This window comes from Lichenostomus cassidix, chromosome 27, assembly GCF_008360975.1.
Source record: "Lichenostomus cassidix isolate B80296 chromosome 27, HeHo_3.0, whole genome shotgun sequence".
Classification (NCBI taxonomy): Eukaryota; Metazoa; Chordata; class Aves; order Passeriformes; family Meliphagidae; genus Lichenostomus; species Lichenostomus cassidix.
Genome location: NC_139507.1, coordinates 3,388,747 through 3,413,046, shown reverse-complemented (window position 1 = coordinate 3,413,046; position 24,300 = coordinate 3,388,747). Strand labels below are relative to the sequence as shown.

The window sequence follows — 24,300 nt, the reverse complement described above, 5'->3', positions numbered from 1 at the left end:
CTGGCTGCTGGTGTTTTCCCCTCCCCCATTTACCCGCCCTGCGGTGTGATGTCATTTCCGCTGGGCGGTGACGTCACCGTCGCGAGCGGCGCGCGCCCCCTGGCGGGCGGCGGCGGGGGCAGCGCGGTACCGGCGGCGGGCGGCGGGGGGCGCCGCGCGGGCCGCTCCCGTGGTGCTCCGCGGCCAAGATGGCGGACCGGCGGCGGCAGCGCGCCTCGCAGGACAGCGAGGACAGCGAGGGCTCGGCGGCCTCCGACAGCGCCGGCTCCGCGCCGGGTTCCCCCCGCTCCGCCCGCTCCCGCTCGGGCTCCGGATCTCGCTCCCGCTCCCGGTCCGGCTCGCCCCGCCCGGCGCACCGCCCGCCGCGCGGCACCGCGGGGGCCCTCGGAGCTGGGCCGCGGGGCCGCGGGGCTGAGAGCGCCGGTGGGGCGGGGGGGAAAAGCGCGGCCGAGTCGGAGTGTGTGAGTGAGGGACGGGCGGGAGGGGCTGGGGGGCCTCGGGGACACTGCGGGTGGGGACGGGGAGCTCTGGTGTCTGAGCGTGGCCGGGGGTGAATCGGGGGGCTTGGGGACACTGAGGAGCCTGGGGAGGGAGGCGTCTGAGGGGTGTGTTCTGGTGTCTGGGCGATTCAGGGGGGACGCTGGGGAAAGAAGGAGGGAGAGGGCTGAGGGATGTTCTGGTGTCTGGGGGGCGCGGGGGAAGCCGGGGGAGTTGGGACACTGAGGATCCAGGGCAAGGAGGGAGCTTAGAGAGGGGTTCTGGTGGTTAAGGAGGGCTTGGGGAGGAGTGGGTGGGCTGGGGGGCTCTGCTGTCGGTGGGAGTGTGGGAGAAGTTGGGAGACTGGTATTAGGATCTGTGGGGTGGGAGGACACTGGGGACAAAGTGGTGGGTGGAGAGCTGAGGCAGCACCAGTCTGGGGAATTGGGGGAACTGGGCTGAATCCCCCTATAGTGTGTGTGGGGAAGCTGGGCTAAATCCCCAGGTGGGGTGGGCTCTGCAGCCCCCCCAAAACAGGCTGGGGTTTTGCTCTGGCTCCCTGTGCCCTGTGGCTGGATTCCCTCAGTCTGGGATCCTGTTCCTGGGGTCCTGTCCCTGTTCCTGGGGTTCCTGAAACAGGGGCAGGTGGGTGGATGCTGCTGTCTCCCCCCTCCCTGTGCAGTTCTCTTCTTGCAGTTCAATCCAGGTGCAATTCCCTCCTGGCTTGGGTTCTAATGCTGGTTATTTCCAGCTCTTTCCTGTTTTGGGTTCCAGGGCTGGTTGTTTCCAGCTCCCCCTGACTCCCAGTGTGTTTTTTCCTGGTGGTTTTGGGTTTATTTTGTCGACTTGGTCAGGTTGTTTGTGCTCTGGGGTTGTTTTTCTTGTACACTTGGGTTGATCTTTTCCTTTATCGTGGAATCATGGAATGGTTTGGGTTGGAAGGAGCCTTAAAGCTCATCCAGTTCCACCCCCTGCCGTGGGCAGGGACACCTTCTACTATCCCAGGTTAATCCAAGCCCTGTCCAACCTGGCCTTGGACACATCCAGGGATGGGGCAACCACAGCTTCTCTGGGCAGCAATTTTACTGAGCAGTTTTTTTTCCTGCTCTGAGCTGTTCCCTTCATCCAGCCCCTTCGCTGAGCTGGGTCCTGCTCAGCATCTCTTTGTTATTCCCTGTTCTTTCCCTTTCTCGGCTGGGGAGGGAGAGATCCTGGCTCTCCTGTCACTGTCACTATGTTCCCTGAAGACCCCCAGCTGCTCTAGAAGGTTCTTGGAGAAAGGCTCTGGGAGGCTGGAATTTGTTTCTTCTTGGTCACCGGAGCTGAACTTCCAAGGGTGAATGCAGTAGGGTCGGGGCCAGACTTTGCTGTCATTGTGTTTGGGGTCATAGGATGCTGGAAAAAATAGAAATTAGGACAAAATAGTAGCTATTAGTAAAATATATTAGGATAGTAGATACTAAGAAAGTAGGTTTTTTAGGGAAATTTTTTTTATGCAAGAGGTGGTCAGGCACTGGCACAGACTGCCCAGGGAGTGGTGGAATTCCCATCCCTGGAGGTTTACAAGAAGTGAGGATGTGGCTTTTGGGGGCATGGTTTAGTGGTGACGTGGGGCTGGTGCTGGTTGAAAGTTGGACTTGATCTTAAAAATTTTCTCCAGTCTAAACAATTCCATGATTCTATGGTTTTATGATTCCATGTTGCTGGGCTCTGGCTGCTACCCTCCCCTCCTCTAACTCTCCTCTCCTCTCTGCAGGAAAGTGAGGATGGCATTGAAGGAGATGGTGAGTGGTGGCTCTTGGGCAGGGTTGCTTGTGGGCAAAAAAAGATAAAATACCTTTTCCAACAATCCTGTGGTTATTGCCATCCTAAATATCCACTTGTAACAGCAGGCAAATGTGGGCTGCAGGGACAGGGCACCCCAAAGTCACCCCAGCTCCCTCCTGAGCTGGCTGTGGCATTGATCCAGGATGATGCTGGCAACCAAAATTCCAATTGGAAGGGCTTTGGTCACATGGGAGAGGAGCCATGTCCAGTGCTGCCCTGACCCCACCTCCATTCTCTCTCCACAGCTGTGCTCTCCGACTACGAAAGCGCCGAGGACTCAGAGGTAAGGGCAGGCTCTGTCCTGCTGAGCCACTGATTCTTTTGGAATTTTAGCACAAACTGAGTTTGTGTCTTTGGATCTCTTCCATGGAGCCCTCTGTCTCCTGAGGAAACAACCTCCCCCAGTCCCAGCCCCTGGCACTGGGACAGTGTCACTGTGCTGCTGGGGAGGGTGTAGGGCCAGTGTGTGCTAGGGAAAACTCTCCTGGCTCCTCACACTGGGAACTGGGTTTGCCATGGCCAAGAAGGGCGTGGGAGGAGTGTGGGATGCTTGTTGGGTTTTAATTAGTTGGAATTAAAAAGCAAAGTGGTGGTTGGATGCATCCCAGGAGCTTCCCTCTGTTCTGAGGGAGCAGCCAGAGGGGGGATGCACCCTGGGATTTGGGGGGGTGCTGAGGGAATCCCATCCTACCCGTGCCTGGGGGCTGCAGGTTCCCCTGGATTTTTAGTTCAGAACTCTAAAGTTTGAGATTTCCAGGAGATTTCGGAGAAGTTCTGGTTTCTAAGGATTATAGTAAAGGCTTTCTAATGAAAATCCATCTCTATTGGGGGAATCTTGAGGGAAACAGTGGCTGGAGAACATGCAAACCACCAGGCAGAGAAAATCCAAGCTGTTTATTTGGGAATTAATCTCAGTTTGGGAAATAATCTATGCTCTTAACAAGGAAGGAGTGTGGCAGGCTGCAGAGGTGATGGGGCTGCTCCCAGAGCTCTTCCAGCCTGGAATCCCGCGTGGAGGCTCCCTGTGGCAGCAGGGTTGTTGCATCACTGCCGTGCCAGGATGACTCTGTTCCTGTACCTAAAAATAATGCCCGGCCTGGGCTTCCCCGGCGTAAACACCGGGAGCAGCCGATGTGCAAAGGCTGTGTTGAAAGAGGAAAATGGAGCAGGGTTTGGTTAATCACCCCGAGCTATTTTTAGTTCAGCTCCAGCCTCCGGAGGCTCCTGGGGGTGAAACCAGGTCATGCTCCTGAGCAGAGTGAGTCAGCTGAGGAACTCCAGGGAATTTGGAAACGTGGCCCTGGCTGGATCTGGGCCCTCAGTGTGGAAGGAAGGGCCTGTGATCACCAGTCTCCCCAGTCTGCAGGAGCCTTTTTGGAGTGTGGGATGCTTCATCTTTGTGGGGCAGCTGATCCCATCTCCATTCCAGAAAGCCTGTTGGATCCTCTATCTTTTGGGAGAGGTTGAGTTTGACCTTTGCTTTTCCTGTAATAATAAGGGATAGGAAGAATTTTAGGAGCTAAACCTTTGCTTTGGAAGAGTCATGTCTAACAACTGGAATAGGGATCTAACTCCAGATTTGGGAGAAGTCCTGGGGGATCTGTTGCTGGATCTACTTCCAGATTTGGGAGATGTCCTGGGGGATCTCTTGCGGGATCTAACTCCAAAACCGGGGAGATTCCTGTCAGATCTGTTGCTAATGGAGCACGTTTTGAGTCACTGGGTGTCTCACAGGCAGAGGAAGAGGATTACAGCGAGGAAGAAAGCTCCAAGGTGGAGCTGAAGCAGGACAGCAACGATTCCTGCGAGTCGGCGGCCAGAGGGGAGAAAGGGAATGAGAAGGCGGATCCCAAGGGAGATGTGACGGGCGAGCGGCAGAGCGGGGATGGGCAGGTGGGTGTCCCACGGCTCCGGGCTGGGGGCTGGCAGCAGGACTGCTGCAGTGGTGAGAGCTTGCTGGTTCTGACAGGAGAGCACGGAGCCTGTGGAGAAGAAAGTTGGGAAGAAGGTTCCCAAGCACCTGGACGATGATGAGGATCGGAAGAACCCGGCGTATATCCCACGCAAGGGGCTCTTCTTCGAGCATGATCTCCGAGGGCAGACGCAGGAGGAGGAGGTCAGGTATGTGAGTGTCCCCCTGGGGCTCTGGGAGGGACAGGCCAGCTTCCAGGCCAGCCTCTGGCAGCAGGGTTCCTTGCATTAGTGGGATATACAGGGAAGGTCTGCTTCTGTTACCTGCTCTGTGTCCTGCCAGGACACTTCAGCTCTTTGTTTCAAAGGAGAGATACGAAAAAACCAACAAAAAAAAATCCTCCTGCTAGGCAGCAGTGACCCTTCCAGCTGCTTTTCTCAAACAGCAGTGGGTCACCAGCAGCTGCTGGGCAGGAAGAGCGGGAGGAAGGAGGGATGCTGTCTCCAGTGCATTCCCTGCCCCAGGAATGCTCAGGCTCTGTGTGTGGGATTGCTCGAAGCTGCCACAACTTGGCTTTACAGCTCATTGCTCCTCCCTGTGTCCATGTTCCAGGCCAAAGGGTCGTCAGCGGAAGCTGTGGAAGGATGAGGGGCGCTGGGAACATGACAAATTCCGGGAGGACGAGCAGGCACCCAAGACCAGGCAGGAGCTCATTGCACTGTACGGATATGACATCCGGTCAGCCCACAACCCTGATGACATCAAACCCCGGAGGATGCGCAAACCACGGTGAGCCCCAGAGTCACACTAGGGCCTGGATTGTCCCGAGGAGGGGGAGCCAGGTCTGGAGCTCCAAAGAAGGAAAGCCCTTTCATGTGGGACCTTGTTCCTGGGATTTCTAGATGTGCATCCCAGGGAAGGGTTCCCTGGCACAGCAATTCCTCCCACCCCAGGGTTTCTTTCTAGTGAATTGTTCTATTTTTCTCCCCCAGGTTTGGCAGTCCCCCTCAGCGAGACCCCAACTGGTCCAACGAGAGGCCCCCCAAGCCCCCAAGGCACCAGGGTGCCAAGAGCCCCTCAGCTCCCCCACGCTCCTTCAACAGCCGCAGCTCCGCTGGCACCGGCAGGATGCCCCCCACCAGGAACTACCCCAGGATGGGGGGCTACAAGGAGACCCGTCCAGGCTACCGGACTTCGGAAGCGACTGTCCCACACCGGAATGGGGAACAAGCCAAGCACGAGAGCAGCTACCGCGGGAAGTGCGCAGAGCAGAGCCCGTCGAGGGACACATCCCCCGAGTTGGAGGTGGCTCATGTCCATGGCAGCCCTGGGAAGGAGGAGGGGGCTCTGGAAAACCAAGCCACAGCTGCCGATGCTGCGCAGCCACCGCCAGACAGACCAGTTGAGAAGAAATCTTATTCCCGGGCGAGAAGGACCAGAGTCAAGGCTGGGGATGTGGGGAAGTTGGCAGATGAAGTGCCCACTTCCGAGGGGCTGACTCCTGTGATTCCAAAACCCACGCCAGCTGAGACATCCCCACCGCCAGCCAAGAGCAACTGGGAGTCCCCAGTGGAATCCAGCGTGGATGGACTTGAGCAGGAGATGACCCAGATGAACCTGACGGAGCAGAACTGGAGCCAGGGGCAGTCCCAGTTCATCCCGCCCCGGGAGCTGAGGGGTAAGTGGGAGCAGCCTGCTGGTTTTACAGCAGCCCAGTGCCATCCTGATCTGTGCAGTTGGTCAGAGCTGAGCTGTGTCTACGTGAGCGTCATCCCAGGGTGGGTGAAGAGTGGTGATTCCTGCTGAGAAAGTGAAAGATAGATTCAACAGTAGAGAAAAAGGGGAAATTAAACATTTCAGTGAAGGTGAATGGAGTTAGGACTGGGAAGGATGGAAGGGGAGATCCTTTCTCTGTGGCATGAATCACAAGACCAGCCCCTGCTGCAGGAGAGCAGAAGATAAGGATCAATAATTGGGCTTTGTGGTGTCTTGCTTGGAGCAGGAAGGAATTTTTCCCTGTTTATCAGCTCATTTCCTGGCACTGGAATTTGGTTCCCAGTAGCTGAGGCCTGGCTGGGATTGCCAAATGCCTTTGTGCCTGGGAGGAGGGAGGGACATGGGACAGAGTTACCCTGGTGCCGGCTGAGGACAGTTCCAGTTGCGCATCTACAGAGAGGTCATCCAGGTATAATTATCCCTTTGCAGAATTAGAATCTGTTCTGGGAAGTGTTAGAATGCTTCCCGAGGGGAGTAAAACTGGAGCAAGGAGAAGGAAGCGACTTGCTGCTTTCATAAGCGTCTGTGAGGTTGAGGTCATGGAACCAGAAGTCATTTGGTACTGGTGGGACTGGGAAGTCTGTGTGAACAGACCCTTGCACAGGCTGGAAATGTGATGGGATGATAATTCAAAAGTGCTGAGATTGTCTGTTTTGGGGGTTTTTTTAACACGCAAAAATGAAACACCTTCACAAATTTCCCACAGGCAGCTCTTGGCTGCAGGTACAGGACTGTTCTGTGAGAAGGAAGATGACTCTGCTGTCCCTTTTTTGTCCCCAGCAGATGAGGGAGGAGTTAATTCTGGGAAGCATTTGGCTCCCATCAGTCCATTCTGTATCCCTCTGCCTGTATTTACACTGTCAGTTATCCTTGAGTATTTCCAGTGTTTGTTTTATCCATTTTCACTCCCTTGGAATCACTTTGATCACCTTGTGATCACCTTGTGATCACCTTGTGATCACCTTGGCACTGTGGTTTTAAACTGGTTTAAAATTCACTTTGCTGTGAATTCACCTGGATTCACTTTGCTGTTTGAATCCAAAGGAGACTGGGATAAAAGGCTTACACCATGCAGAGGGTTTAAACTGCAGCTTCAGATCCCACATGGAGATCCACCCACAAGAGATCCATGTCTCAGCAGACACAGAACTCAGTGTAGGACCTGACTTTCAAGCTGGGGATTTAGTTTTGAAGCAGGATTTAGGCATTGCTGAGCACCATGGGTGAGTGTGCAGTGACATAACAGCCTCTAATTTGTCCCAAAATATTTAAAATCATCACCAGGGCAATGAAGTCCAAAGATTCTATGTCATGGGAGCAAGAGCTGAGCCACAGCCACGCCCCCGGGCGAGGTGGCTCCAGCCTGGGAACCAACACAAACCGCAGTAATAACCAGTCTGTTCCTTCCTCAGGTATTCCCAACCATATGCACGTGGGAACTGGGCCACCGCCTCAGTTTAACCGGATGGAGGAGATGGTAACATGTGATCCCGGAGCATGACTCCGGCTCCGCGGCGCGCGGGAGATGGGCTCTAATTGTGTTGGGGTTGCGGTAATTACAGGCTGTTGACACCTCAGCCTTTCCCTTGTGGGGGTGTTTGGGGGCGACCCAGGGGAGGTTTGGGGGTCAGGGGGTGTTGGATGGGTGCCCCACAGCCTCCCTGACCCCTGGACTCTTCCAGGCAGTGCCAGGGGGCCGTGTGAAGCGCTACTCATCACAGCGGCAGAGACCCCCTGTGCCAGAGCCCGCGCCCCCCATGCACATCAGCATCATGGAAGGGCACTACTATGACCCACGTGAGTGTTTCCCTCCGGCTCCTGTGGCTCCATGTGTGCTCAGAGCTGAGCAGCCGGAGCAGGGATTCCCCTGCTCCTGTTGCGGTCAGGACTTTGTCTTCTCTTTCCTTTGTTGTAGTGGCATTGTGTCCCCTTATGCAGTGTCTGAAAGGCACTGGGAGCCTCCCTGGTTGTGTTTAAACCCATGGAATTATCCTCAGTGTTATCCCCTCTCTATGCCAGGGCTCTTAGGACACCCCAATTCCTCCTGAGAGCTGGGATTTAAAATGAACTTTAAATCAGGTCTTTGACGTTTGAGCATGGGAATAGCAGAACTGGGGATGGATTAGGAATTCCCTCCAGCATTTAAAGTGTTAGAGAAGAAATTCCCTGAGTATTTTCCTGCTTTCTAAAGCGGGTAGGAGGCATTTCTGTTGGGAGTATGTGGCATCTGGGAGCCTCTGTGTGCCATGGGAACCCTCAGGGTGGCTGAGCTGTGTGTGCCTGGCTGCAGGGGAATGAAATTCCACGGAGCTTTTCCTCACAGCCTGTCATGTGTTGTTGCAGTACAATTCCAGGGACCAATCTACACCCACGGTGAGAACCCAGCCCCGCTGCCGCCCCAAGGGATGATTGTGCAGCCGGAGATGCACCTCCCTCATCCAGGTGAGGAGCCAGTGGGACACCCCTGGACCTGGGGGACAGAGAACTCTGGTTTCCCACAGCTTCTGTTGTGGGGGGAATCCATTTTCCTTTATTTCTACAACATGGAAGAAAACTTCTCCCTCCTGCAGTGAGGCTGAGCCAGTATCAGTTTTAAGGAAAGAAAAAACAAGTGTTCCTGGAGCTTCCAGCCAGTGCAGGACAGGGGAAACTGAACCTTTGGCAGCTCCCAGCTGGATGTTTGCAGGTCCCTTTGGGGCCTCACCAGGCTGGGCCTCTCCCTTCCGTGGGCACTGGGCTGGTTCCTCACTCCCTGGCCCTGTAGCTCAGGAAAAAGCAGAACTGGGAGCTGTTGAACATGTTCTCTGCTTGCCCACACAAATTGTTTCCTGCAGTGGAGTTGTGATAGGGCCAAGTCTGGTTCCGGTGAATGTGGAACTGGGGAGGGGGCCGTGCTCTGCTGCTCTGTGTCCCTCCCCAGTGTGGGGCTGCAGGGAAGCTTTGGAGCAGAGTGTGCTCCTTCCTGCTGCCACCCCGGGACACTCTGGCTTCTCGGATGACATCCATCTACTTCCCGTCACCTCCAGGTTTACACCCCCACCAGACGCCCCCTGCCATGGCAAACCCCGGCATCTACCCCCCACCAGTGTCCATGCCCCCGGGCCAGCCCCCGCCGCAGCAGCTGCTCACTCCGACTTACTTCTCCGCCCCTGGAGTGATGAATTTCGGGAATCCTGGCTACCCCTACCCCCCTGGAGCTCTGCCCCCTCCGCCCCCTCCTCATCTCTATTCCAACACGCAGGTAAGCCGGGTGCGCCGCGGCTCCTTCCTGGGCAGGAGCAGATGGGAGACTGTGGAGTGTGGGGTGTGTTTTCCGAGGTGTTCCTGGGAAGGATGTGGAGCAACTGGGCTGCTCCATGGGGAGAGGCTGCTGCCATCCTGGAAAGGATTGTTCCCGTGGCTGCTGTGCAGCTCCCTGAGCATGGGGGCGCAGTGGGCAGACCCACCAGGACAGAAATCCTGTCCTGGTGGGTCTGGAATTGAGGTGTTCCCTTATGGAACAGGGAAACAGCCACTTCAGGTCCCTGCTGAGTCAAGGATACCTTGGGAATGGCTTTGCAAGTCGATTCTGTTTGAGGCTGGGAACTGGCTGGTATGAGCAGCACGGGGCTGGATTTTCCTGCTCCACGGCCCAACTCTGTATCTAAGGTTGCTTCCGGGCAGCAAGGAGGCAGATTGGATTGGGTCCCTGAGGAGGCAGATCAGATCCCTGAGAAGGCAGCTCAGATCAGATCCCTGTGAGGTGGCAGATCAGACCAGATCCTGCAGGGACCTGGATCAGAGCAGACCAGATTCCTGTGAGGAGGCAGATCAGACCAGATCAGATCCCTGAGGAGGCAGATCGGATCTCTGTGAGGATCAGACCAGATCTGATCCCTGTGAGGAGGCAGATAGATCAAATCCCTTAGGAGGCAGATCAGACCAGATCTTTGAAAAGGCAGATGAGACCAGAGCAGACCAGATTCTGGTGCCAGCAATGCTGCCGTAGCTGGAGCAGGGCTGACACGCCGTGGAAGGCTGGAGAGCTGCACATTCCCTGAGCTCCCAACCGTCCCTGCTCTTCCTACTGCTTTGGCTGATCCTGGCAGGACCTCACCCCGGTTTGAAAGCAGTTCCCCCCCAGGCTGCAGGGCTGGCTGTGCTGGGGAGCTGTGTCCAGGGGGAAAAGCTGTTGTTGAGGAAGTTCAGGCATTCTATGGAGTGCAGGGTGAGGGAATCCCATCTGCATAGGCTGTGTCCTGTCCCTGCTGGAGCTGGGGGACCTTGGCAGAGGGGTGGGGACACACGAGGGGCCTCAGGAGCTGATATCTGGGGGGCACAGCCCCTCTTGGCTCTGGCTGGGGGCGTGCCCAGCCCTGGTGGGTGCCAAGAGGGGCTCGCAGGGCCCCCCAGCCCGGAGCTCTGATCCTGCTGCTCCTGCAGGCGCAGTCCCAGGTGTATGGGGGGGTCACCTACTACAACACTGTCCAGCAGCAGGTGCAGCCCAAGCCCTCCCCGCCTCGCCGGACGTCCCAGCCTGTGACCATCAAGCCACCCCCTCCAGAGGTACCATTCCCTCACCATCAGTCCCTCTGTGTGTGTGGTGCTACTGGTGTGTGTGAGGCTGCAGTTCCCCCTCCCATCCCAAAAAAATAACGTTGTTCTGGGGAAATCTTAAATTGTCTCATTTCTGACCTGTCCCAAACCTCAGCTTCTCGTTGCAGGTGGTAAGCAGGGCTCCAGTTAATTTGAGTTACTTAAATCTTTAAAACTAAAACCACGTAAAAAGTAAGTCTGAAGTTGACTCTTTTATTTTATTTACTCAGGATAGAAAACAGGACGATTTAGAGAGGGAAAAATCCAGCCCTGCTGGAGGAGTTAGGAGGCAGGGAGTTCTCTGGAAGGATAAATGTTGAGAGCTCAGTAGATAATTCAGGCAGTAGAGTGTAAGGTTTCTCAGGATTCAAATGCTTCCCTGTGCTGGGAATGGTCTCCTTGCTCCAGTGCTGTGAGCTGTGCATGTGTGAGCGTGCTGGAATGCCACGTGTGTGTTTTTGGTTTCCCTTTCCATACCTTCTTCACATACGGAAGCCAAGCAAGCCTGGACCCGGGCGGGCATGTGCTGGTGGGTTCCTGTACGCAGGGAGGGCTGGGAAGCAAATTGTCTGATGGAGGGGCCCTGGAAAGGCCTCATGATGGAAAAATCTGGAACCATGAGAAGAGATTGGCACAGTGGGCTGGTTGTGTCCAGAGGGGCAGGTGGGGGGGGGTGTCACCCAAGTGTGGGGGGGTTTGCTGGCAAGACCCAGCCACAGCACTGTTCCTCCCATGTGAGGGTTTGGGGGGCTCTAAACCTCTGCTGCTCTTCCCTCTTCCCCCTCCCAGGACAGCAAAGGTGAAAAATCAAAGGAGAGGAGCAATACGTAGGGACACGGCCACAGCAATCCCAGCGCCAGACTCGGCACCTTGGCGAGGAGGAAGCTGCTCCTAGGAATGGCTCCTTCCCTGCGCGGAGGTGAGGCAGCGGGATGAGACACCTGCACCCTGCTCAGGGCCAGGCACCTCCTCCATGGCCCGAGCAGTGCCTTCCCGAAATCCATCTCACTGCTGCCCAGGCCCCTCCTCCCCTGCGCTGGGGCCACCGAAGAACCAACCCCCAAGTCGGTCTTTGGCCACACGTTCTCCCAACTTCTGCCCGTTACTAAACGTTCCCTGCTCCCTCCTGGGATGCCAAACTCCGCTGGCTTGATCGTGGTCTCTGTTTTTATTTAAGGAATGAAGCAGCTCCTTCAGTAAAGCTGATTTGTTTCTTTTGGGTATTGTGTATTTATTTGTTCACAAGCAAACAGCAGCAGTGACATCCCCCCACCCCAGTCCATTCTTCATTTCAATTCTCTTTTCAATTAGCAAGTTGATTTCTGCCACTTTTGGAGCAGGGGAAGGGCAGTGGAGCTGTGGGAAGCTGTTGGGAATGCGCTGGCTGGGCAGGAACTACTTAATTTAGGAGCTCCACCCCAACAAGCTGGTGGTAACCCGTGTGTGTGAGCTCTCAGGTGGGAATCCACGGGGTGACCCCTGTTTTTACCACCCCCAGCAGTGCAAGGGGACGTTTTCACCCTCCCTCTGACAAATCCACGCAGAGAGAGGGAGGTTTGTGGGCACCCAGCACCCTGAAGCTGCCCAAGCAGCCCAGCCCGCACCCAAACCAGCTCAGCAGGGCCGCGTTTGCTCCCAGCACTTGGGTGTTGCTGCTGGAGCTGTGGAGGATGTTGGAACTCGCCCCAACGCACCAGGCTGGGCTCTGGCCCCTCGAGGAAGTGCCTCAGCCCTGCGCCAGCTCCCTCCTCACTTCCCCACGGCAGCCTCGTGTCCCCATTGGGATTCCTGATCCCATGGGGTGACTGTCACTGCGGCTGTGCCACGCTGATCCTGGCTGGCTCACCTGTGCCGCAGTGCTGCCACTCTGCATCCCGCGTCCCACCGGCCCCGCTCCGGCTTCAGCTTGGCCATGTCCTCACAGCCGTTTGTAAATTGCATTAGGAAACTTGGCAGCGCCGGCAGCTGATTCCTGCCCATTCCTGCCGATTCCTGCTGCTCTCCTGAGCATGTGCCGGGACGCCGTGGGGACGTGCCAGCTGCCGGCACAGGCACCGGGCGCGGGGGACGTCACTGAGTGAGTGGTGGCCCGGCCGCCCTGTCCCCATCTGTGGCCAGGATGGGGGCCCAGCACCCACCTGCTCATTCTCTGGATCCCTCATCCATGCCTGGCTTTCCAGCAGGCATTCCTTCTTTCTTTGGTGTTTGTGACTCCGTGACCTTTTGTGTCTCGTTTCAGCCACCAAAGCCATGTTCCCGAAGCAGAACCCCCTCATGTTTTAGGTGTTGCCATGTCTCTGCCTTAAGGCTGATGTGTGTCATTGACTTCTTGGTCACACAACTGAATCCTGGACTTTATGCCCCATGGTGGTGTTTTGGTATTACTTGGATTCCTGTCCTGTGGGATGCACATCCCTAACAGCGTTGTAGGAAGCAGACAGCTCTCCTGTGTCCTTCCTGGGGCTGAGACCCACAGGCACAGTGTCCACCTGAGCTTCCCTGGCACGACCAGTGTCACCGCTGTGTCCCAGAAGCTGCTCCTCCCCAGGAGCTGTTCTCCCCTTCTCAGGAGCCACTCTTCCTGGGTGCAGCTCTGCCCTTCCCAGGAGCTCCCAGCGAGACTGGAATTACAGCTCCGCTGTGCCTGGCGCCAGCCGCCTTCGCCCCCACATCCCTGGAAGCAGCTGCCACCGTCCCCAGCCCAGCTCTGCCCCGGTAGTGGGGCTGGAGGGAGCTCCCCCCTCTCTCTGGGGCTGGGGGCTGATGTGAGGCTCCTCCTCTCCCCCAGCTTGCTGGCTCACGGGGAAGGACCAACTGTTGTGTTGGTGGTGCGGGAGCTGCCACCCCCGCGTTTGTGCCGCACTGCCTCTGCCTCGGCAACTGCAGCCTCCTGCCAGCCCCCCTGCCCACCTGCCCATGCGAAATAGGGGTGGGGGGCATGTACCCCACTCCTGCTACACCCGGCTCCTGTGGATGGAATGTGATGGTGGGCTCTGCCCTCCTGGAGCTGGGCTGGGTGGGGGAAGGATGCTGGTGGGACCTGCCAGTGCCATGTTGGAAGGGCAGCTTTGAGGGCAGGGAGGACCCCAACTCCCCCCTTTGCATCCCCACCCCCTTTTCCTCCCTTCACTTCGGGTATCCCCAATTCCTGCCCTCACTGCTGGCAGTGGGGTGGCCGTCCCAGAGCCCTTCCAGCAGCAGCAGTAACAAGCAGGAGGCATCACCTTCCTGCTCCTACTGCTGTGCTGCCCCATCTCTCCCCAGCACCTCTGCCTCAGTTTCTCTCCTTGGCAGCAGGATCAGGAGTGAGCATGGTCCAAGATTTGGCTTAGCCTTTCACAGGGCTCTCATGGAGGAGCTGCCCCTATCCCTTGGGGGTTCTCCCCTTCCCCAAATTCCCTGCTCTCCTCTCCCAGTGCTGCAGCTGGGAAGTGGGTTAAAGCGCTGGCTTGGGGAGGGATTTTTCCCGCGGTGTAATTTTTCCCTCCTACACACGGTCTGTTTTGAGCGATGCCTGGAGGCTTCGCACCCCCGGCTCACTGCCGGGGCGGGGGAATGCGCTGGCTGCCAACCGAGGGAAGCGCCCGCTCCAGATCCCAGCTCGTTAGAAGAAATAACAGCAAATTAATTAAGCCAATAGTTTGCTGTGCGCCAGCAGTGCCCCTGTCCCTGCCGAGATTGGGAGAGGGGATGGGACAGGCCGGATCTGGGGCACCTTTCCCAGGGGGAACATTGCCCTCAGCACGGCACAGTGCTCCAGGTCCCTCCTGCCTGTGTGGACCAGTGCATCCCCATTGCCACCAGCGAGCTGAGTCTCTCCGTGCCTCAGTTTCCCATCCTGCTGTCAGGAGAAGTCCCTCTCTGCGTGGCTGAGCCCAGCCAGCAGCACCACTTACACACAGGCCTGGGGAACCCTTGTCTGGATGCCCCAGGGAAAGGGGATGGAGGAGCTCAGCAGAGTGGGAATTTTTGGGAGTGTTGGATGGGATGTGGGGGATCTGAGCACTGGGGGCTGGAGGAACAGAGGAGGGATGTGCCAGGCCATACCGTGCTGTGCTGTGCCATCCCGACAGGGCCTCGTGCAGCCGGGGATGGGGATGTGGGGACATGTTTTGCCGCTCTCTGGCAGCCGCATGGATGGAGTTGCCAGGCAACTGCCGGGCGGAGGCGAAGCGGGAACAAAGCGGGAGCTGCCGGGACCGTCGTTCCTCCTTCCCCCCCCGAACACCCCGGGCAGTGGGGCCCAGCAAAGACCATGGGGTCACCTGCTGTGTCCCTCCAGCCGCTGCCACCATCCCACCCCGAGGCTGCCGCGTGGCCGTGGGTTTGCAGGGGGATGGACGCCGGAGAAGACGACTGGGAGGACACAGCGTCTGTCCCTGAGTTGTTTTCACCCGTTTGAATGTCCAGAGAGTGCAAGGTGGGGCTGGGGGCAGTGGGCATGGGCAGGATGGATGCTCAGCACCCCACGGGTGCGGGGCAGGAGGCTCAGCCCCAGGCAAGCGCCACATCTCTCCCTGCCCTGCCCCGGAACCTGCCCCGGCACCTGCCCCGGCACGCCGAGGCCCGTTCCGGCCTGGCAGGAGGTGGAGGGGGGGTCTGGCAGCCACCCCGACCTGCCCGCCCTGCCCGCGGGGGAACCCAGCCCCAGGGGTGCCAGGCTGGGGGGTCCCTCGCCCACCCCCGGCCCTTTCCCACACCGCGGCGGGTGCAGAGAGCTGGGCTAGGGGTTCGGGGATGGGTCACCCCACAGCTGGAGATGTGCTCCCCGTGCAGAGGACACTGGGGAGGGACAACACATGATGGGGGGGGCGGTGCCATGTACCCCTGGGATGGCATGGGGAAACTGTGGGTGTGCGGGGGCGTACCGGGCACGGGGGTGTGCCGGGGGTGTGCCGGGGGTGTGAGGCAGCACGTGGCAGGGGGCTGTGGGGCTGTGCCCCCTGGTCGCGGTGTGTGACAGCAGCGGGTGACAGGCTTTGGGGCTGTGTGTCGCCCCAGGCTGTACGGTGTGGTGTTGGGGGGCTGGCGGGTGGTCGTACCCCGGGGATGTGAGGGGGAAATGCGGAGAGATGGATGCGGGGGTGTGTAATGCACAGCCTCTGCGGGGCTGCGGGGAAGGGGGGCGGTGACCGTGTCCTGGTGCTAGCCGGTGTCACCGCATGCCCGGGGCGGGTTCTGTGACGAGTGCGGTGGTGCGGGGAGGGGGCGGGCAGGTGCCGTTGGCGGGGCCGGGGGCGGCGGCGGTGCGGGGAAAGGGGCGGGCAGGTGCCGGGGGCGGCGGCGGGGCCGTAACGGGGCGGTGCTGGCGGCGGGGCCGCGGCGAAGCCGGTGCGGGGCGGGCGCAGCGCGCAGCCGGTGCGGGGCGGGCGGGGAGCGGCGCCGCGGCCCGAGCCCGAGCGGAGCCGAACGGAGCCGCCGCCGCCGCCGATGGGCCCCTGAGCCGCTGCCGCCGCCGCGCCCGGGCGGCCATGAAGCCGCTGGAGAAGTTGCTGAAGAAGCCGGGCTCGCACCTGCCCGTCCGCCCCGCCGCCCCCCCGGGGCAGGTACCGGGGCCGGGGTCGGTGCCGGCGCCGCGGCGGCACAGCCTGTCGCGCCCGCCTGCCTCCCCCGAGGAGCCGGCCGGGCCCGCTGGGCCGGTACCGGGGGGCGAGGGCCGCTGGCTGGAGCTGCGGCCGCCCGAGGCACCGCTCCGCTCCCCTGAGGACCCGTCACCGGCCGGCGACCGCGATCGGGACCGGGACCGGGACCGGGAGCCGCCGAGCCCGGAGCCGCCGCCCGCCGCCCGGTGCTGCTGCGGCTGCGGCTGCGCCCCCGCCGCGCCCGCGCCCCCCGAGCGGCTCCTGGCCGCGCTCCTCGACCGGCTGCCGGCGGCTACACACGGGAGGGGCTGCGGGGCAGGTACGGGGCTGCGGGACCCCCGGGAAGGGCTGTGGGACCTCCGGGAGGGGCTGCGGTGGTGCCCGGGGCGGGGAGCGCGTGGATCGCGGGGCGATGCGGCGGAGCGGGGAGAGACCGGGGGCGGCTGCTGCTTGCGGCGGGGAATGCGCTGGTGGATGGCGGAGAGGGAGACACCAGGGTGGGAGACCCCGGTGCCCGGTGAGGCGGGTGGCCCTGTACAGGGCACAGCGGTGCCCGGTTTGGTGACAAGGTCAAGGCCGGGTCTTCGCCGGGGCAGGGCGCCCGTGGCAGCGGGGTGGGCAGGAGTCTGCGGCGTGGGCAGGGGTTCCCTGGGCAAGATACCGCGGTAGAGGGGCTGGCAGGGGATATGGGCTCAATGACAGCGCCAGCTCGGTGGTGGCCGGGGGTGGCCGGGCACCGGCAGTCACTGCAGCATCTACCTCCCGGTTGGATGGTCCTTAACATCATCCTGGTGCTAAAATTAGCCCCGACGGGAGCTGCAGTGGAGGGAGGGTCGGTTGGACGCCCCTTTCCTCCGGCACAGGCCTCCCGGTGCTGTCCCACCTTGGCTCCCCGTGCCCAGGTATTGGGGTGGTTTCGGTGCCAGAGCTGGGTGGGAGCCAGGCTGGGTGCGGGTGGGTGGGAGCCTTCCCACACCATCGGGATCCCTGTTCTGGCCAATCCCACTCGGCTACTGGGACCAGGGGGACCATCGGGGACCTCAGGCCACCGCCAGCCCCCTGCTCCAGTGGTGCCAGGGCCAGGACTGGGTGCAGCCACCGCCACTAGGAGCCCTCAGGTAGGGGCGAGCTGGGACAGGCAGCACCAGGTCCTGCCTGCACCAACACGCTGCCCAGCCTGGCGGTGCCAGAGCTGGCAGGGAGCAGCGGGGCAGGAGCCAGCATGGGGGTCCCGACATGAGAAAACATCCCTGCAACTCTGGGGTACACGTGGGTGCTGCAGAGGGATGGGGAAACTGAGGCAGGACTGGAGGGGCTTGCAGCCTGAAGGGATGGGGGGAGCGTTCAACTTCTGCCCCACAGTCAGAACATGGCAGGGGTCTGCCAGAGCTGGGCGCCATGTACTTGCGCCCCCCACGCTGCAGGTGCCCCTGCCTGTCCCTGTGTCCCAGACTGCCGTGTCCTGCTTTCAGCAGCAGTTGATGCCCCATGGGTGCTGAGCTCGGCGCGGGGGTGCCAGGGGACCCTCTGCCTTGCCTTGGCACGGATCTGTGACCGGGTTAATGGTCCAGGGGGTGTCTGGGGAGATGTTCTGCATGGCCCCTCCGTGGGTCAGGTCCTTGGGCCTCTGAAGAGCTCTGGCGTCCCACCACAGTGTCCCCATGGCATCTGGGCACAGCGCCTTGGGCACCCCTGGCTGGGGATCCGCTCGGGGCCGAGAGTTGCGCTGGTGCCGGGCGAGGGAGTGGTGCCTCATCCAAAGGTCGTGGTGGCGACTGATGCGGCTCTGACGGGCACTGACGCCGGTACCGAGCCCTCGGCTCACCTGCCCTTGCCAAAACACCTTCCCAAGGTGGTGCCACCCGTGTTGCCCCGGAGAGCCCGGCTGCGGCACCCACCCGGTGTGCCCCAAGCTGCCTGCCTCAGTTTCCCCTCGCCGTGTCCCTGTGTGCCCGCGGCCGGGCTCTCACGGGGCTCCCGGGTGTGCCGGGGCGTCGCGGCCCCGGTCCCGCCCTGCCGGCGCCTCTGCCCCCACACCGGCTCGTCCGGGCCCGGCTGCCCCGGGGCTGGGAGCGGGCCCTGAGTCAGCGGCGGCGCGGGGGGGTTCGCGTGGGGTTCGGCCTCTCCCGGTGTCACCCTGGGAATTATCATCGCTCCCCTCACCCGCCCGCCCCGCCGGGCACGGGCCCCGCGGGTGTCGGGGGGCTCTGTGGGGCTGGAGTGCCCACACCTGTCCCCTCCTGTCCCCCCAGAGTCGCTGCTGGATGACATCGTGCTCACCCACTCGCTGTTCCTGCCCACCGAGCGCTTCCTGCAGCAGCTGCATCAGCAATATCCTGGGGGGCCCTGGGGGACCACGAGGGTGGGCACGAGGGTGGGTGAGGAGGGGTCCGAGGCTGGGCATGAGGAGGGTATTGGGGTTCAAAGCGGGTGGGCACAGGGGTGCTGTGAAGGGGCAGAAGAGTGGGTGCAATGGGGAGGTGCCCGAGGTTGGGCACAGGGAGGGCATGAGGGGGGCACAAGCGCGGGCACGAGGGTGCAGGGAGGAGGGGTCCGAGGTTGGGCATGAGGAGGGTATTGGGATGCAGTGAGAGTGGGCAGAAGGGGACCATGAAGGGGACATGATGTTGGCATGAAGGTTGGCATGAGGGTGCCACCAGGAGGGTACTGGCATGGGTGTGAGCTTGAGGGAGACGAAAGGCTGCACATGGGGTTGCGAGGAGCAGTGGGACATGGGGAGGGCGGTAGGGTGCTTTGGGGGGCTCACAGGAGCAGCAAAGAAGGGGATTGGGGTGCCATGAGGGTGGGCTGCGGGTTTGGGTGCAAGATGGGCAGTGTGGTGCTACCAGGGAGGGCACAGAGACCCTCAGTGGGGTTCCTCGGTGCAGCGGGTGCCGGGGGGTGGCCGAGGGTCCCTCCTTGCCGTGGCACCTCCTTGACGGTGCCACCTTTGTGCTGGCGGCGGGCAGCCCCCCGGCGCACTGGGAGGAGGGGTCCGGGCTGCGGCGCAAGCGAGCGGTGCTGGCCGTGCTGCTGCACTTCCTCGAGACCTACAAGGGGCTACTGCAGGAGGAGGAGAGCGCCGGGAAGGTCATCAAGGTGGGTGTCCCCTTCGCGTGTCCCCCACCCAGTCCCCGCAGCGCCGGCCCTGACCCCTCTCGCCCCGCAGGAGCTTTACCTGCTCATCATGAAGGACACGTCCCTCTACCACGAGCTGGAGGACGAGATCATCAAGCTGCACCAGCTCGTGGAGACCGTGGAGCTCAAGTGAGAAGGGGTCAGGGGGTCCTGGGGGTACCTGTCGGTCAGGGGTCCCTGGTGGGCCAGGGGTCACTGTCGGTCAGGGGTTCCCGGGGAGGGCAGGGAGTCCTACGAAGTCCAGGGTCCCTATGGGTCAGGGGATCATGACGTTCCTTGTGGGTCAGGGAGTCCCCAGAGAGGGAAAAGGGTCCTGGGGGTCCCTGTGGGTCAGGGAGTCCCCAGGAAGGACAAGGATTTGTGGCCCTTGGGGGTGCCAGGAGGCTGGAGAGGTCAGTAGCAGCCTGCCCTGCTGCCCTCCTGGTCTCACCGTAACCTTCGTGTCCCCGTCACGCCCTTGCCATGCACAGCCTCGGACCCTCACTGCACCGTCGTGCCCACCCTCGTCCTGTGCCCACCCTCGGTGTGCCCCGGTGCCCTCCCAGTGCCCAACCTCCTGCCAGAGCGAGGCCCTGGGCGGCCTCGGGGTGCAGTCCCGGGGGTCCGGGGCCCTACCTGAGCCCTGTCCTGTGCCCCCGTAGAGTGGCCGACGAGACCCCCCCGCCGAACAAGCAGGTGAAGCCGCTGTTCCGGCATTTCCGACGCATCGATTCCTGCCTGCAGACCCGGGTGGCATTTCGGGGTTCTGACGAGAGTGAGTGACTGCGGGGGAGCTGAGGGGGACTGGGGTCCCCCCCGTGACCCACCAGCCCCTGGACGGGGCCATGCCCACTCTGGGTCTGCTCAGTGCTCGCCCCGTGCCTCAGTTTCACCGGCGGGCAGTGCCCGGGGTGGTGTGGGGGTGCCCGGCGCTGACCCCCCGCCCTCTCCCCAGTTTTCTGCCGCGTGTACATGCCCGACCACTCGTACGTCACCATCCGCAGCCGCCTCTCGGCCTCGGTGCAGGACATCCTGGCCTCGGTCACCGAGAAGCTCCAGTACTCGGAGGAGCAGAGCACCCGCGGGGACGCCCTCATCCTCGTCACCATGGCCTCGTCCGGAGGTGCCCGGGGGTCCGGGGGGGCTGCGGGCAGGGCTGGGGGGTCCGGCCGGTGCTGACCCCACCCTGTGCCCCGCGGCAGAGAAAGCGGTGCTGCAGCCCAGCGAGGAGTGTGTGTTCACCACCCTGGGCATCAACAGCCACCTCTTCGCCTGCACCAGGGACACTTTCGACTCCCTGGTGAGCTCCGTGCTGGGGACACCCCGGCAGGGACACCCCTCCCCTCCCCTGCCCGGCCCTGGCACTGCCATCGCCCCCTGCGCCCAACAGGGGGGACCCTCCTGCGGGACCCCTGTGCTCCCACCCTGGGGCCCAGCACCCCCGGAGTGCCCCATCCGGTGTCCCCTCGCAGGTGCCACTGCCCGAGGAAATCCAGGTGGTCCCAGGGGACACCGAGATCCACCGCGCCGAGCCGGAGGACATCGCCAACCACCTCACAGCCTTCCACTGGGAGCTCTTCCGCTGCATCCACGAGGTCTGGGGGGGCACGGGGGGCTGGCAGGGGGTTGCCGCGCTGTGGCGGGGGGGCTCTGATGGAATGTGTGTATCCCCCCCCAGCTGGAATTCGTGGATTACGTGTTCCACGGCGAGCGGGGCCGGCGGGAGACGGCGAACCTGGAGCTGCTGCTGCAGCGCTGCAGTGAAGTGCAGCACTGGGTGGGCACGGAGCTGCTGCTCTGCGAGGCGCTGGGCAAGCGCGCCCACCTGCTCAAGAAGCTCATCAAGATCGCTGCTATGTGAGTGGAGGGCCGCGGGGGACTCGGGGGGTCCCTGGGTGCCCAGCCCGCCCCTCACACTGTCCCCCACCAGCTGCAAGCAGAACCAGGACATGCTCTCCTTCTACGCCATCGTCATCGGCCTCAACAACGCCGCCGTCAGCCGCCTGCGCCTCACCTGGGAGGTGAGGGCTGGGGGGTCTCTGACCCCCCTGGTGTTCCCAAACCTTACTGGGTCTTTCTGAACACCCCCAGCTGCTTCCTGACCCTTTCCTAGGTGATCCCAGACCACTCTTAGGTGCTCTCTGTTCCCCCCCGGGAGCTCTCACCCCACCTTCCAGTGTTCCCAGGACTCTCTGGATGCGCCCAGACCACCCCTGGGTGCCCCCTGACACTACCTGGGTGCTCCTAGGACCCTCAGGATGCTTGTGTCCACAGTTGGCTGTTCCTAGACCCCTCCTGGGTTCTTTCAGACCCCCCTTGAGTGCTGTTGGAACACCTCCAGGAACTCCCTTCCCCCTCAGTACCTCCAGAACTTCTCTAGGTGCTCCCAGACTGCCCCTGGATGCTCCCACCCCCCTCTCCAGTGCTTCCGGGACTCTCTGGATGCTCCCAGACCATCCCTGGGTGCTCTCTGACACTGCCCAGGTGCTCCCAGGACTGCTGGGAGTCTCATGCCCACACCTGGTTGCTCCCAGACCTTCCCTGGGTTCTTCCAGACCCTGCCTTGAGTGCTCCTGGAACCCTGCAGGAGCTCTCACCCCCACCTCAGTGCTTCCAGAACTCCTCTGGGTGCTCCCAGGACCCCCTGGATGCTTCTGCCCTCCCCTTTGGTGCTCCTAGCCCCCCTTTGGTGCTCCTTACCCTCTCCCCTTTTTTTGTCTTCCAGAAGCTCCCCGGGAAATTCAAGAACCTGTTTCGGAAGTTCGAGAACCTGACGGTGGGTGAGAGGTGTGGGGGTTCCCGTGGGTTTTGGGGGATCCCCAGGGTGTTTGGGGATCTGGTGAGCAGTGGACATTCCCAAGGTGTCCCGGGGTGTCTTTGTCCCCCACCCCAAGCCACCAGCCCCATGCCCATGGCCACCAGCATGGGGGGTGATCCAGGGCACTCTTGGGGAACTCCCCCCCAGAGTCTGATCCCCCATTCCCCCCAGGACCCCTGCAGGAACCACAAGACTTACCGGGAGGTGCTGGCCAAGATGAAGCCCCCCCTCATCCCCTTCGTGCCGCTCATCCTCAAAGGTGAGGGGGGACTCAGAGGCTGCCCCACGGGGGGTTGTGGTCCCTCTGACACCCCATGGGACCCCCACGTCACCCCCTCTCTCCCCCAGATCTGACCTTCCTGCACGAAGGCAGCAAGACCCTCCTGGATGGGCTGGTCAACGTGGAGAAACTGGTGGGTTCTGGGGGGGAATGTGGCTGGGAGACCCCTGAGATGAGGGCAGGGGAGAGGGGACCCCCCGAGGGGCTGGAGGACCCCCCTGAGGGTTTGGGGCTCCCCTGTCGGGGGTGGGTGGGTTTGGGGTCCACGGGGTGCAGAACAGGATCCTGGGGGGGTCCCTGAGGGTGGGTGGTGTGCAGGAGGCTCCTGGGGGGTTGGGGGGACCAGGTGGGGTCTCGGGGGGCTGGGGCTGACTCTGGGGTCTCTCTGTGTCCCAGCACTGCATCGCCGAGAAAGTGAGAACCGTGCGGAAGTACCGGAGCCGCCCGCTCTGTGAGTGGGGGGGACAGGGAGGGGGCACTGCCGGGGGTAGGGGGGCACTGCTGGGGGGGCCACACTGCCCTGACCCTGTGGTGCTGGCCCTGAGGGCTGGGGATGTGGCAAGAGCATCCTCACACCTCTTTGTCCATGTCCCTGCATCCCCAAATCCCTGCATCCTCATCCCTTCATCCCTCATCCATCCCTTTATCCCTCATCCCTTCACCCTGCATCCCTGTATACCCATCCCTCATCTCTTCATCCTGCATCCTTCCCTTCATCTCTTCATCCCTTCACCCTGCATCCTGAATCCCTGCATCCCCATTCCTGCATCCCTGAATCCCCATTCCCATGTTGCCATTTCATCCCCATCCCTTCATCTGCATCCCCTGCATCTCTTCCATCTATTCCATCCCTCAATCCCCACTCTCACTTTGCCATCCGTGTTTCCTCCCTCCATCCCCACATCCCCTGCATTCCCATCCCTGTGTACTTCCATCCCTGTCCCTCCATCCCCACATCCCTCCATCACCATTCCTCCATCCCCAACCCCATACTCCCATCTTCCATCTTTCCATCCCCATCCCTCCATCCCCTCCATCCTCATCCTCTCCATTCCCAAACCCGCATTCCCACATTTCGTTTTCCGATCTCTCCACCCCTGTTCCTCCCCTCTGTTCCCCATTCTGGGGCCATTCCCAGGCCTGGAGCTGGAGGCGTCTCCTGCCCAGCTGCAGACCAAGGCTTACGTGCGGCAGCTGCGCGTCATCGACAACCAGAACCTGCTCTTCGAGCTCTCCTACAAGCTGGAGCCCGGCAGCCAGTGAGGGGGAGCCCACCCCGGGACCCCCAAACCCCGGGACCCCCCACCCCGGGGACCCCCCCGGGGGGCCCGGAGCCCCCCAGCACTGACGCACTTTGCCCAGCCCCGGCCCTTGGGTGCTGCCCCCACCCTTGGGGGGGGGTGTGGGTTTGGGGACCCCCTGGCGCATCCCCCCCTCCTCCTGCCCCCTGCCCTGGCTGGGGCGCTGGGGCCCCCGGGGGGCCATGTCCCCCCCCGTCCCCTCTATTTTTGTATGTGCGCTCCGCCCCGCCCAGACGTGTATATTTTGTACCGCCACTGTCCGGAATTGTACATTTATTTTTTAAGAAAAAGGAGGAAAAAAGGAAAAAAAAAAAAAAATCAAGCTGGGGGTGGGGCGGGGAGCCCCAATAAAAGTCTGTCCCGGCGCCTGTCTCTGATGTCATGCTAGGGATTGAGGGTATGATGAGAGTGACGTCACAGCCCCGCTCTCGGTGACATCACGGTCCCGGTAGTGCCCGGGTGGATCCGACCTTCTCAAAATGGTGCCAACTCGGACTCGCAATCTGACCTTCCAAATATGGCGGCCACAAGGGTTTCCCGTCGACCCTTCCAACATGGCGACTGATAGGGGTTCCGTTCGACCTTCTCAATATGGCGTCAAGGAAGAAGGGGAGGTGTAGCCGCGCTCTGTCTCG

The 24,300-nt window shown here is 61.3% G+C and overlaps 2 protein-coding genes across 4 annotated transcripts; both read left to right on the top strand.

The window, feature by feature from the left end:
- The first annotated feature begins 157 nt into the window (after positions 1–157).
- Positions 158–11,786, top strand: CASC3 (CASC3 exon junction complex subunit). Of its 3 annotated transcripts, none has more exons than XM_085040036.1 (14): positions 158–461; positions 2,234–2,261; positions 2,550–2,587; positions 4,039–4,197; positions 4,274–4,425; positions 4,829–5,005; positions 5,209–5,894; positions 7,405–7,469; positions 7,675–7,789; positions 8,336–8,434; positions 9,019–9,233; positions 10,415–10,537; positions 10,696–10,759; positions 11,357–11,786. In XM_085040036.1, exons 1-13 carry the CDS (start codon positions 189–191, stop codon positions 10,738–10,740), a joined length of 2,175 nt encoding a protein of 724 aa, XP_084896162.1. In that variant the 5' UTR covers positions 158–188; the 3' UTR covers positions 10,741–10,759; positions 11,357–11,786. The 3 variants fall into 3 exon arrangements, with proteins under 3 accessions (XP_084896162.1, XP_084896164.1, XP_084896163.1); XM_085040038.1 differs by having other exon boundaries at positions 159–461; positions 10,683–10,759; XM_085040037.1 differs by lacking the exon at positions 10,696–10,759 and having other exon boundaries at positions 159–461.
- Positions 11,787–15,899: 4,113 nt separating this feature from the next.
- On the top strand, positions 15,900–24,030 carry RAPGEFL1 (Rap guanine nucleotide exchange factor like 1). The gene is made up of 15 exons (XM_085040030.1): positions 15,900–16,468; positions 18,402–18,480; positions 19,098–19,248; positions 19,319–19,416; positions 19,929–20,041; positions 20,222–20,389; positions 20,469–20,566; positions 20,739–20,861; positions 20,945–21,123; positions 21,197–21,287; positions 21,992–22,042; positions 22,256–22,343; positions 22,433–22,497; positions 22,761–22,815; positions 23,503–24,030. Exons 1-15 carry the CDS (start codon positions 16,039–16,041, stop codon positions 23,625–23,627), a joined length of 1,914 nt encoding a protein of 637 aa, XP_084896156.1. The 5' UTR covers positions 15,900–16,038; the 3' UTR covers positions 23,628–24,030.
- The last annotated feature ends 270 nt before the right edge of the window (positions 24,031–24,300 follow it).

Bases quoted from the DNA above. Each gene is read 5' to 3' on its own strand.
- RAPGEFL1 (XM_085040030.1), top strand. From the start codon at position 16,039: ATGAAGCCGCTGGAGAAGTTGCTGAAGAAGCCGGGCTCGCACCTGCCC. The intron at 18,481-19,097 runs ATATCCTGGGGG...TGACGGTGCCAC, and splicing joins CTGCAGCAGCTGCATCAGCA to CTTTGTGCTGGCGGCGGGCA. The intron at 20,042-20,221 runs GTGAGTGACTGC...CCCTCTCCCCAG, and splicing joins ATTTCGGGGTTCTGACGAGA to TTTTCTGCCGCGTGTACATG.
- CASC3 (XM_085040036.1), top strand. From the start codon at position 189: ATGGCGGACCGGCGGCGGCAGCGCGCCTCGCAGGACAGCGAGGACAGC. The intron at 2,262-2,549 runs GTGAGTGGTGGC...CTCTCTCCACAG, and splicing joins GGATGGCATTGAAGGAGATG to CTGTGCTCTCCGACTACGAA. The intron at 2,588-4,038 runs GTAAGGGCAGGC...GGTGTCTCACAG, and splicing joins AAAGCGCCGAGGACTCAGAG to GCAGAGGAAGAGGATTACAG.